This window comes from Drosophila serrata, unplaced genomic scaffold (assembly GCF_035046125.1).
Source record: "Drosophila serrata isolate PLE 108 unplaced genomic scaffold, ASM3504612v1 contig_156, whole genome shotgun sequence".
NCBI classification, from domain to species: Eukaryota; Metazoa; Arthropoda; class Insecta; order Diptera; family Drosophilidae; genus Drosophila; species Drosophila serrata.
In genome coordinates, this window is record NW_028257054.1 from 559467 (window position 1) to 573833 (window position 14367).

A 14367-nucleotide genomic window follows, 5' to 3' on the forward strand; every position below is an offset into this window, starting at 1 on the left:
GAATATCGGAGTCAAAACAATCTTGTACCTTTCTCAATAATCTTTTCTTTTTTTTAAATACCTATACAGCTACTTAATTATATAACAATTAAGGATAATAAAATACAAAAGGTAAAACAATTTTTAAGTTGTGATAGGCATTTCGATTGTTATGGTATGGAAAAAACATGAGTTTCCACCTCATCTGACATCCGGTTGTTGATTCTTTTATGTATTTCTTCGTATTTTTTATTTGGCAGAATGCATTGTTTATTTCATACAGTCGTGTGGTGCACAATTATTATTTGTTTGTTTACGTTTTATTTCGGCGCAGCATCATCGACTGCGAATCCAGCTATCAATGGAATCTAAAGGAATACCCCCATCGTCCTTCTTGGTTGGCAGTCTGTGTTTTCCGTGCAAACAATTTAATGCATTCATACACAGAAAGAAGATTCAAAAAAATATATATATATATTGTAAGCATTTAAATATTATTGAAGTAAAGTTTTCCATAAAAATATACCTTTGTGGTATTACATATGAAATTAATTTAAATGAATATACAAAATAAAAATACTTGTACTATTTTTCCCATAAAATCTTGCAACTATGTAATTACCCTAGAAAAATGTATAGTCTACCTTTAATCGTCTCCCTTGAATCCAAAGAATATATATTTTTTTTTAAGAAAACGGGGAAAATTCACCTTGAAATAGTTAAGCTTGTAAGTGGTCTCGAATTTATTTGGAGACAGAACTCCCGACAATGGGCTTTTGTTCCGTCTGCTGCTGTTTTTTTTTGTTAAGAATACGAGATACTTTCCACAGGCGAAAATCGCAATATAAATGTGCAATGTTATTCCACCGTCCGTCCTACCCCCGAAATTTCACCCTATATATGTATATATATATACATCCGTGTAGCCACCATTGGGGCTATCCCCTGATAGTCCCTGCACTCCGCACAATCATGCAGGAGCACAGAGAATTGAACCATTGATGGTTACGTTTATTTATGTTTTCCTTGCTCGGTGTGTGTGAAGCCTGTAAGCAGCATTTGCAATTGCATTTCAGCAATATGGAAAATTTTGCTTCCCACTACGAATTTCCATTGTTATCCAATGCGGCTGCTGCTGCTGATATTGTTGGAGCTGGAGCTCATGTTTTTGTTGCTGCGGAGCAATTGTTTCTTGTTTATTGTTTGGATTTGTAAGCTTACCGTTTTGCGGCGTTAAGAACTTTAAATTTCCATCAAAGCAACTGTAAATGCTTTAAAATTGGCCTAAGCTCTTACCGAAAATTGGGCACAACAGAAACATTTTCCTATTTCCCTGAGCTTACACTTTGGAAAGCCGAAAACTTGTTATTTTTCTGAGCCTGGTTTTAATATTTCATTTTATATTTGCAAGGCAATTACTTCTTACCCAAAAGTAAACGCGAGAGCATTAGATTGAATTTCCTTACTAATTAAACGGAATAAACTTTTCGAAAAGTTTTAAGCAGGATAAACGTTTTATAAAAATTAATTACATCGCAGAAAATTAAATTTTTTTGTTATTTTGTTTCATCCCACGATTAAGCTAATTTCAACTTTGTTTATATTTGAAAACCTATTTATGGCAACCTACGTATACGTAATATTTTTTGAAGGTGCACTTAAAATGATTGTAAATTGTAAAATAAATGAATAAATTCTAAGAACTTTTAAATCAACAAGATCAAAGTATGTTTATTATATAATAACTTTAAATTAAAATTTGGCAATAAGGAAATCAATTGGAAAATAAATGCATAGGCCTAAGGGTCAACCCTCCTATAGCATCTACGTATGAATATACATAAAATAATTGTCATGGTTAAAACTTACCGCAGTAGAGGACACACGTCATTGCTTAACTCCTTCCAGTGTAGAATTATATTTTGTTGACTTCAATTAGGCTTCTGGTCTTCTTCCTGGTCATCCAGATGTAATCCATTGGTCAGATGATATTCTTGGGGTCGAAGAGCGATCACTATCACTGCCACTAACTAAAACATAGATGTAAACACTGGGAAGGCCACGTACAGACTGAAGTCAGTTCGACGGCACTACCTCTATTTATAGTCCCGTCAAGAGAAAAGAGAAAGTGAGAGCGGGAGAAATGAGATCCGTTGAGATCGGCAAAGAGAGATGGCGAGAAGGAGTCATAAATAGAGAAACACAGAGAGAGCTATCCTCTTTCTCTCTGTTTATTTATAGAGAGAGAGAGGGAGATAGAGTGTGTGTGTGAGAGACAGAGAGATTGATACAGAGAAAGCATGAAAGAAAGAATAAATGACAAAATAAATTAAAAAATAGAGAAAATGACTCGTTTACTGCTTTGCAAACTTGTAAATAAAATTATAATTATATATATCCTTCCGCAGCATTTTAAATTTTTGTTGGTTATTATTATTTTACATTGCCGAAGCTCGATGCAATTTAATTTAAATTGCTGCGGTGGATGCCGAAAGCCATGCGGCTAGGATATTCAATATCTATCCTTCAGCCACTCCCCGAACCCAGCTCTGGCAGACTTTTGCAAAAATATTCGGCGGTCTAGGAAGCTTGAAATTGTTTAGTTATTGAAAAAGGGTCGTTAATTATGTATTTTTGGCCAAAGAATTTCTGTTGGCAATCTGCGACCGAAAATAAATAAGGAAATATGGTGAAACTGCCCGCAGCAGCCGCACAATATCCCGAAAAAGGGATAACAACAAGTTCTAAATTTAATTTCCACAGCCACCGACGCGCGCCTTCAATATTTTGAAAGTTTAACTCTGGCAGGAAAAGTTGGAGAAGCGGGAAAATCTGATACGATGCCAGGGAATTGCAAAATGGATTGTCAACAGACTCCGACTCCCTTCTGACTCACAACAAGTACATAACTTTAGTATTAGTATGCTCCGATCTCCTCGTTTCGAGTCATGACAACCATCGTCAACTGAACTAAGTCAACCCCAGCAAAATGCACTACAAGGAGCAAATATACACTCACAAAAGAGTGTTCTCAATTGGATGAAATATAATTAAGATATTTTACAAACTATATTTTAACAATATGATGTATTTAGCCGAAGATTTTTGCTTTAATGAAGCTAACACTTAGTGGAGAAATGGAAATTTATTAACTAAAATATTGCCAAATTAAAGGAATATAAATGATTAGTTGTAAGCGTACATATATTATGTTATTTAGATGAAGGACAAAACATTTTATTTTACTTTAACAAATCGTTTTTCGTTATAGTAAAGTTGGCTGCTTTTGTATTCTAGCAGTTTAGGTACTTTATCATATTTATTTTTCATATTAATTTATTTATTATTTTTTAAATATTCAGTATTTAATATATCAGCTCAAACTTTAAAGTTCTCTAATTACAATATTATTATTCAGTATCAAAACCATTTGCAGTACAAATATTTTTAAAATCAACGTTATTTTAAATCGTATTTTGACAGATGAAACTGAAACCAATTAGTTTCAAAATATTGTTCAAAACTTTCCAGAACTGAAATTTAAAGTTTTAATTTTATTTTTGGAAATGGCTCGCGGAAATCGAATTTGAGAACCGTTCTAATTCGCGTTCGCATATGTACGGCTGCACTTGTGTGTGTGTGTTATTTATGCTTAGAACGTGACTGGAAATATGAAATGCAGCAAATGTGTTTACTTAAATGAAGTGAGTGAAAATTGACAAATACACTCACACACGCCCGCACACACACACACACACACACAAACGGAAAGCGGGGCGGGGAGGTGGGTGGGAGTAAAGTGCAGTGCACGGAGGACGGCTGGAAAAGAAAGGCGTGGCCGGAGGGGGGTCACATCCGACTAGCGAGCTTAGAGCACACATGAGAAATACGCCAAAAATGGCAATGACGCTAATCCCTTGGCCGACACAACTCGCACACACACACACACACGCAGGTACAATTACAGTAGAGACTAATAGGTAAACTACAAATCTTACTAAGGATTAGGAAAGATTTATCTTAAAATTTTAAATGCCATAAGAAAATCAAATTAAAATGTACAAAGTTAATTATTGAAAGAATTCAGTATGAAAATATTACGTATACGACACGAAGACCAAAATTTTACAACTTATACGATTGAATATATACAAATTGTGATTAAAGTTTTAAACATGAGTCAATTCCCGTACCGGTAGAATAAAGATAAACAAATGGAGAAAATAATATAAAACATTATTACAACTAATTTAAATAAATAAAATAATTTAAATAAACCTTTTTATAAACTTGAAAGCTACTATGAACATTAAGTAACTTTGATAAGAGTAATTAACAATGATCAGTAATTATCAATGAACATTTAGTAACTACGATCAGTAGGTAACTAATATACGTATATAACTATGATCAGTAAGTAACTATGGGCAGTAAGTATCTATGACCCGTAAGTATGTATGATCAGTTACTAACTTTGAATACTAATAAACAATGACTTGCAACTTTTGTAACACCAAATTACCGAGACTTGGCCGGCAGCAGTCGCTTCATCCCGGGGATGTTAGAACTAGTTAGGAATCATATGATATGATATGATGATTAACATTGATCAGTAAGTATCTATGACCAGTAAATAACTCTGACTAAGTATTTATGACCAGTAAGTAACTCTGAACAGTAAGTATCTATGATTAGTAAGTAACTATAATCAGTAAGTATCTAAAGTATTGAAAAAAATTAGAAAGTTTCTAAGTATGTAAAGGGGACCATGGCAATAGGAAAATAAATTGGAATATAAAGTCTAGAACTAGGCCTAATCCTACCTACAGCTTCTTCATACATAATATAAATGTCATGGTTAAGACTTACCGCCGTAAAGGACACGTGGCTATTCTCTTTCGTCATTGTTTACATTGACCAAGAATGGTGACTTCATCCAAAGTGAGTTTCTTCCTAGTCATCCAGATGTATTGGCCACGTCATATTTTTGGGATCGAAGGGGGATCACTATCACTATCACTTGAGATGTTAACACTAGGTACCCCTAGGACAGACTGAGGCGCGCGCGACCTCAGCACCTCTATTTATAGTACCCGAGCAGAGCAGAGAAGAGCAGAGAAAGTGAGTGTGAGTGCGTGGGAGAGAGCAGTTGCCTCTAGAGATTAACATAGAGCGATTAACATAGAGTGAGAGGGGGAGAGGCAGAGAGGAGCAGCGAGCTATTTAATTTAACTATAATCAATAAGCAACTATGAGCAGTAAGTAACTCTGATCAGTAAGTATCAATGAACATTAAGTAACTCTGATCAGTAAGTATCTATGAGCAGTAAGTATGTATGATCAGTTACTATCTTTGAATACTAATAAACAATGACTTGCAACTTTTGTAACACAACACATTTCTGAAACTTGGCCGGCAGCAGTCACTTCGTTCCGGGGATGTTAGAACCAGTTGGGAATCATACATATGTGCGAGATTTGTTTTGGAAAAAATTAAAGAGCAAGCTATTTGAATGAAACCATGGAGTTATGCTTTTATATAATTTTACTAGTATATAAACAGGAGCATGGCGAATCGGTGGACTATATCATCCTCTGCACAATCCTCCTAAATTTGACTTTTGAATTCTGTATAAGAAATAGTTTATATAATTATCCTTGAGAAATTAGCAATTTAAGGATCCAAAAACCAGGAGTTTCCACTGTATCGCACAGTCCAACACATACACACTGTGCGGAAATATGTCAAATTCAATAACAGCCAAAGTGACGTGCTTCCCAATCTCCAGCCCGGGAAACCCCCCGTCCAGGCATCATCCGAGGCAGAAGAAGGAGCAGCAACTGTGGCGCCAAAGTCTGGACAATGGCAGCCAACAACTCCCCTTTCCCAGTTGATTCCGCCTGCTGCCCGGCAGCATCGCCATCCATCCCAATGGCCTTATAAAAATGTACGATTTTTCTTCATTTGATGAAACGAAATACAATTTCTCAACGAGTAGCGACGCAGTGCAACGCAAAAAAAAAAAATAAAAAAGTTGGTTGCAATTGCAATTTTCTTGCCAAATCAGCGCACGCTGCTTGCTATATTGACATTTTTAAAAGCCAATATTTCTCCAACTTCTCAGACCCATTTCCTCTGCAAACACACGCACACACAAAGTACGCAAAAAGTTGGGTATACGAATTAATTTATTTGACTCCAGCAATGTATAAATATAAATTGAATGAGCATCAAGCAAATAAACTCAGTGGGCCACTATTTTAGTCGAATAGTTGAGCAATCAAATGGGTCACAATGCAGGAGAACTTTTCAATAAAATAAAGTGTGCTTTTAAAGTAACAAAATGTATGAATATCTAAAATAGTTCTGTGTCTCTAGTTAGGTTTAGGAAACTTACATTTCCTTTAAGTTAAGTTGATCCAAATATTAAATCAGTTACCAACAGGTACATCATAGATTTCCTTATTGTGTTTGCCTTCAGAAAATGAAGTAATGACCACCTGCACCTGTCTGCTAATTAGCCACAGATGCAAGGTGGCAAAGTTATTTCACTTTTCTCTTCACCGTCATTTGTGTCTTTGCAATTACATTGATTAATAGCGGCTTGGCACCCACTAAGAATGCCTGTGGTTTGCCTCTCTTCTCCCTTGCAGGGAAAGCTTGAATGAGGAACCAGTGAACTGGGAGTGACAGTCGTAACGAAACTTTTTTTTTGGGCCAGAGAAAATTGCAAACGCAAATGAAATTAGTGGAAACTATTTTGGGCATTTCCGTGGCAATGAGAAGGCGTCTGGGTGGAGGCCAATTTTCATAGGCTTTTGCAGGCAAATCCTCATCCGCATTCGTATCCGATTTTACATTAAAACTGGCCAAAGCCAAGTCAAGTTCGTGACGCGCGTTATTTCTAATTAGATTAGGGAGTGCCCAAGAGACCAGGCCCCAATCCCTACACAGAGGGAAAAATGTTTAATATATATATATAATATATAATAATATAAGCAGAGATGGAGTAAATTATATAATGATAAAGTAATCAATCGATTTTATACAAAAAAACTCTCATATCAAACTAATTTGTCACAAAATGTTGTTCTCAAACTTTTTTTTTCAGCTTAAAAATGCCCCCTCAACCTTGGAAATGAAACCGATTTGATTGCCGGACTTCTTTTTCTTGCCCGTTTTTCAGTAATTTTAATTGAAAAAATTCTTCAATTTTGCCATCCATCTGACTGGCAGGTTCGGCCTCGGTCCGTGTTCTCATCTCTCTCCATCCGACAGCCGTAGAAATGTAATTAGCCCGCCCCCTTTCCAATCCACCGTCTGTTGTCTGTTTGTGTCAACTTTGCAATTAAATATTCATAAAAAATGCAATTTGCCAGCCACTTTGCAGTGCGGAAAGATATTTTGCAATTAATTTTAAGTGCCTGCATAAGGTCAGACGGAATGCCTAAATGGATATTATTCGATTGATTGGCCACAGGGCTAAAGACTCCAGGGGAAATTGAATTGCTTTTTTGGTAGAAGGTAAGATTGAATGATTTTTTTGCTCAAAAATTATCAATTGTTCTATCTAACTAACCTTTTCTGAATGTTCTCATTAAATAATTTGGTTTTTAGTAACTAAAGGGTCTATTGAATGCCTAATTTGCTTCCCTCAATTCATAAACTTTTATTCACTAAAATGGAAACTTAATCGCCTCAGTTTTGCATCCCTGATGCCATGTAAGTAAGTTACACATTTGGGATTAGGAAATTTGTTAATTAAATTGGCCATGGGAATGGATAAGTGATTGGGTGACTGCCAGGTGAGTTGCTGGAAGAGAAGGGTTCACTAATTTCGGCATTTCCATCGCCATTGCCAGTGCTTTGGCTTGCATTTCACGCGTGCCCATTGTGCAAACGAAATGGCGATAATTAATCATTGTTCCTGCGGTTAGTTGACCGCTCTTCGATTTGTTCCGTGACCTGCGATTCGCGCCACTACTTTAATTAAAAAGCACAACTCTTTGCGGCAATTGGCGTAAGTTATTGGCCAACGATGATTTGCTTCTTTTGTCCCCAAACATTGTCACTGGCACATGCTCCAGCCATTGGATTGTGGCCGTAATCACAGGAGGCGACGCGGCGTCTACTTCACGTACATGGTTCGCAGGAGTGCAAAGAATTTGTAGGAGAGTTGCAGTAGCTGAAGGAGAATGAAGGACATTGAATTAATGTGAGACTTTTAGGGGGTATTTTTACTCAACTTACATCCGACACGGTGACCAGAGACACATTCAAGAAAATTGTGGCCTTGAGGCGACTTGGCTGCTGGGCCCTCTTGATGATCAGGATTAGCATTTTGCGGTAGCGCAGATCGGCATGGAACCAATCGTGATTGTACACAGCCTGACCAATGTGCTCACTCTGAGTTTAATTTCAAAAATTAATATTTTAATTAATTGTAATTTAAAAGAACTCACCGCATCTAACAACCGCTGGGCATAGGTGGCAATCATGTAGACCTGGACCATGGCACAGAAGAGAAAGAGGACAAGCATCACCAGATTGTCAATCTTACCACCGATGGTCATTTGAAAACCCACAAAGCAAATGATAAACGAGGACGACACAAAGTTACAGAGCAGCGAAACCCCAAAGATCCCATTGATTTCCTGGCAGAGAAGCAGAAGTCTCTGGTGATAGGCCACCACCACCTGAAGGAACTTCAAATCACGCTGGGGTGTGGTCAGACCGGCTACGTGGCCCTCAATATGGGCAGCCAGCCGGGTGAAGTGCATCACCAGCAGGGTGACCAGGGCGCACATCAACATATCGGCTGCCAGTTGACCCGAAAGGCAGGCCTGTCCGGCAATGTTCTGCGAGACATACATGATATAGTAGCTGTATCCAGTGCTCCAGTCCCAGGGCACCCAACAGTAGTAGGGTAGCATTCGCTGGAATTGACGGATACCTAACCAGAAGTCACAGACCAGGTAGTAGACCGCCCAGTACAGGTTGTAGGTCCAGATCAGCACCAGATGCATGCCGAAATAGAAGATGCTGTAGCGCTTATAGCCACCCAAGTGAACAGCCACGTCGTAAGGCTTCTGCTGATCGGTGGTCTGTGGGTGAAGGTTTTCCATTTCGCGCACCACATGGGTGAGCTGAGTCCTCTGCCGCCAGATGTGCCAGATCTTGAGGTCGCCAACCACTACGAAGCCAATGAACGAGAGATTCATGGTGGCCTCCAGGAAGTTGCTGCCGTTGCTGATTGCCAGGAACACATAGATCAGCTCTGTTAAGAGCACAGCATTCAGATTGATCATTTGGGCGATGAATATCCAATGGAGTAGGAGCTCCTTCCCCTTGCCGCTACCCTTGTGATCATAGGCCAGCATACCGATTGACAAATAAAACACATTGGCGTACTTCAGGAAGCTATCGAGAGGAATAGGTTCCTGGTTCTCCTTTGAAACGTGGATCTTCTTCACCGCTGACATTTTGTATTGCCTACTTTTCTGCGTCGCCGGCCCTATATATATATTACCCAAATTAATAGGCCGCTGTCAATGATTTAATAATTTACTATTGCTACACACACTCGGCAATTGGCACGCCTCCTTGATTACCATGTACACGGCGAGCATCTCTCAATTAGGGCGTTGTGAACCCGTACAGTTGGCCGAGCTGGGGGCGTGGTTAATTGCGCCTAAGTCGAAATCGATGACTCCCCCAATTAAGTGGCTCCACTTGCTCACAAATGTCAGCGATTAGTTCGACCCCCCCGATGAGTGTTCGAATGGAGCAGTGTCGTTCATTAAGTAGTCAGTCGTAATTCTAAAGTCATTCAAAATAGCTTCTGAATAAAGGAATTTATAATTAAGGAGAATGGAAATGCTTTATTTAATAAAAGTGTAATAAAAGTGTAAAATAAAATACTTTCCCTGTGCCTTAATCAAGGATTGTATATTAAAATAGATTTAAATTAGGACCTTGTGTATTTTTAAACTAGTTTCCATTTAAAGAATTTGAGTGCATTTGGTGCAACATTTATGTTTTCCTTTTGTAGCCTTTAAACTTTTTGTTTTGTTTTCCTTGTTATCTCGAGTTCCGACCCACATTGTGTGTGTGTATGTTTTTGTGTGCCATCATGTCTTGGTTTTTGCCTATTTCCTGTTTACTCACATCAAAATGGCCAAGTTTCTATTTCCCCCTTGCAAATGCATTGAGATTCCCATTTCTTCTGCGGAACTGACACCCAGTTTATGTCCTGGATCAACTGCTTTACAGCATCTCCTCTCCTCTGGTTGTTTATTCGCTCGTTTGTTTTTTTGCTGGTACCAAACTATGGTATGTTGCAATTAAATCCCATTCAAGGGGAAGCGGAGATGACAGCCGAGATGATGGTTTATTCGATATAAGGCAACGCCCTGCTGCTGATCCTGGCTTTGAATCGGAATGTGTGTCTCTGACTGAATAACTGACCTCATTTGCGTATCGCATTCCTGATGAAATTTACATGACTATTCCGCCGCAGCAAATACTAATGAAGAGCCTTGTTGCACTTGTGCACGAATATGCACATAAAGCCATATGAGATTTATTCTCGAATGCAATTAGCATTTTAAATTTATCTCACGCAGCGCACAATTTTTCACTCCTTAATGGCATTTGTAATGTTAAACCAAAATTAATTTAATAAATTGTTTGCCGCCACCCTGTCCGCCTGTCAACGGGATGTAATGTTAATGCATTTCTATTTGCCACTTAATGTTTTTTTTTTTTGCATTGACCTTTTTTTGTTGTTGTGGGAAATATTAAACCAACTATTTATAGAAAATGTAGATTGAAAAAAGGAAATAGAAATAGGTGTTATTGATTTTAATTGTACAAACCTTTTTTTTGCAACTTTTTTCATATATTTAAAAAGTGTTATTAGAATGGAACACCGATTTCAACACTACTTTATCCTTAAATATGTTTCACCATTCTAAAGTAATTGCAAATAAATGTACTCGTGATGTTCGATTTCTAAGTGCTTAGATCTATAATTCTTAGAGCTATTTCCATTAATAGTTTTACTCAATCGAAACACATTAAAATAATATCCATTTCGTAATTATGAACTGCAGCTCTCCTTCGGAGGAATGTATATATATTTAATTTGCGAGGCGAAAATGCTTTCCCTTTTTATTTTGGCAACCCTTTTCCCAGCTAATACTTTTGCAGATTAATCTGCATACATATGGCATATAGCATATGCATGCCCCAGCGCCTCGTGGCTGTGGGGCAAGGTCCTTGGGTTTCCGTTTTGCATTTTGGTGCCGTCCCCATTAGATGGGTTTATCTATGGCGAGAGCCAGAGACAAAAAAGGGGGTCGTTGCGCCAATTTCCCTGCCCTCTTCCTGGTGCCCTTCTCCTCCCGCCCGCCCATAGCCCAGTAAACAAAGCAATTATGTGTGAGTGTGTGTGTGTACCTGCAACACATACAATGAACACACCTGCGGTCAAAAAAATAGCAAGGCTATGCTGTTTTTTATTTCAATATTTTACAAGAGCAATGCACTTTATAAGGAAATACTTTTTTAAGAGTAAATAACATGGCTACAAATTTGGTAAGAGTAATTAACTAATATTTTTTCTAACAATTTCATTCTCTTAAATTAATAAATGATCTTTCCATTGAAACTGATTTTTGGGCAAAACTGAACATTTTTTTCCACACTCTGCTGAAGCTACATGGGGCGTATACGCAATATTTCCGTAAGATCTGAGGGAAATTAAGCTGCCTAATTATATAAAATAAATATAATATTATAATAGTCATTATCTAAATAATAGATCTTCCGCTATAACTCTTGTTCGATATTCCGAATAATACTAAGTTTATATTAACAACTTCCTTATCGATTAGATAATAGAACGAGAAAAACTTATTTTAGCGTTTATTAATATTGATTTATTTATTGATTACTTTAGCGTATAATTTAATACAACCACATTTTCTATTCACAGTTTAATTTGAGTAAATGTATTTCCCTATTTTTGATGACAATAACTTGTGTATATATCCTAAACTTTTATCCAAAATTGTATGTGGCACACACATAGAATATATATACATATGCATGCATGTTTGTTGGAAGCTTTCGTTGTTGGTTAGTTTGTTGCAATGTTGCATATTATCAAAAACATTTGTAGCAGGAAAACAGAGCAACGGATGAGTTTGAGTTGGTCGAAAGGATGGTTTTTATTTTTTTCCGAAGGGTCAAAAAAAAGAGGTGTGTGCAGGGGGGCATCCATGTGTATATTTTGGCTGCTGGCATTTTTGAATGTTTGCCAAATGTTGTTGGCTTTGGCGTAATTGTTACACCAACAGTGAAATGTGCAATGATAAGGCCGCGATGTGTTCTTCTTTTTTCTATATATATATTTTTTTTTTCACATTGCCCTGCTGCTTTTCCACCCTACATTTCTATTATTTTTTGCCGCGCTGCCATTGCCCTCTGATGGCAGTGTGCCAAATCCTATGGCAGGACACACATGCTTAGGGTGTCCTTTTTCCCCTCCATGTGGCCAGCGTAATAAACTTAATTTGAGTTGAGATGTTGCGAAATAAAAACTAAGAGGTAGAAGATGGATTACAGTTTGCAAATAATATATTAAAGCATAGTTAATACTTATTTCTTACTACCTATATATTTAAGTTCTTGGTTTATTAAATCGAATGAGGTAAAAATAATTAAATTATATTTATTTTGTACTTTTTAAATAATATAATTATCATACATATGTGGAGTTATAGAAATGTTAAGTATCATTATTTTGTTTTATGGTAAAACAATTCAAACCATTTCATCAGCTATACATATTTTATTCATTTCCTTTTTCCTGTTTTCCTCAACTTTCAATTGTTATGCAACACCTGCAGCTCGTGTGACTTAATAATCCTCACATGGGCATGCCCCAGAACAAGTTACTTCCATATTTCAAACCATTTCAGTTACCTTGAGTTCTCCAAACTTTTTTTCCAGAGACGAGAAAAACTTTCACGCTCCCAGTTTATTGGGCTTTTACGTGGGCGAGAGAGTTTTCACGCCGGAGGATTAAACTCGATTTTAAATGCATTTTTCTGGTATTTAACTAATTTCGTTAATATTTCGCAAACGACGGCTGAGCTTGGCGGCGCGTGAAAATTTCCAAGTGGAAAACCAGACTCAGAAGGATGGGATGGGATGAAAATTTCTGTCAGTTGTTGCCGTCGCCTCCTTTTAATATTTGTCCTTGCCGCACACACACACACCTCACGAGTGACTGTTCGACTTGCGATTGAGAGTGTGTGAGTCTTTGAGCTTTGTTATGTTTAGATTAACGACAAATCAAATCAAACGAGATAATGAGTCGGAATGAAATTACTTATGTGTGCACTCAATGAGCCATGCAGTCGAGCAAGCAAAAGATTCATTCATTCTTTAATGGTTTTAATGATTTCCCAGAAAATTAAGACGATTACTCATATGTCCTGTGAGCTAGAGCTAAATATATTGCTCATACGTCATGTGGGCCAGTACCAAATATACATTACTCATACGTCATGTGGTCCCGTGCAATATCCCTATCAAAGACATAAATTTAAATAAAAAGTAATTTAAAACTTAATCTAAAACTTGGTAATTACAATAAAAACATTCCAAATATATGACTTCATCTTTAAATAGTAAACTCTCTTTTATTTATTTATTTTATTTAATGGTATGTTTCTCACTGTGCATTGAATTGGTTATGTTTTTCTTTTCGTGCCTAATTTATTGTTCAAAAGCTGTGAAATTTGCGTGTGAAGTTGTCTAATACCCATTTTGGGAGCAGAGCAACAATGCCAACTACAACTACAACAACTGGGTTAATAATAATCATAACAAATGTTCACCATGACCCAAATTTTTGCATGGACATGTTCCTCTCCCTTGCAGGCTCTCTCACTGGAGAGACGAACGGCAAATTATTGTTTAAATATTAAACAAGCACACACACTCACACACATGGTGGGGCTGCCACATGCTCTTGTGTGTACGGTGTGTTAGTAGAACAATGCGTTTTGTTGGCCAAATACAATGGGGCAATAAACAAAGCATATCAACCAACTGACTGTGGGCTAAAACAATAATTACATAAATTAAGACGTTCCAAAGTCAAGTTATAAATACCCGATGCCCCGGGTTTTAGAGTTTTAGGTATTTTACTTATAGATAATCCTCTTAAATTACTGAAAAATTTGTTTGAATTTTGTATTTCGTTTGGATTTCATCTACATACATATGTCTTCTTTTTCTAGAGGGTATTTACCTAATTAAAATGTACCGATATCTTGACGTTACTAAGTTTTCTTAGGAAAATTATTTATGCA

At 37.1% G+C, this 14367-nt stretch overlaps 1 protein-coding gene across 1 annotated transcript; it reads right to left on the reverse strand.

Annotated features, from left to right (window-relative positions):
• Positions 1–7634: 7634 nt before the first annotated feature.
• On the reverse strand, positions 7635–9468 carry Or85d (Odorant receptor 85d). Its single transcript, XM_020943906.2, has 3 exons — positions 8443–9468; positions 8231–8386; positions 7635–8165 (listed from the first exon to the last, which is right to left on the reverse strand). Exons 1-3 carry the CDS (start codon positions 9460–9462, stop codon positions 8109–8111), a joined length of 1233 nt encoding a protein of 410 aa, XP_020799565.2. The 5' UTR covers positions 9463–9468; the 3' UTR covers positions 7635–8108.
• Positions 9469–14367: the final 4899 nt, after the last annotated feature.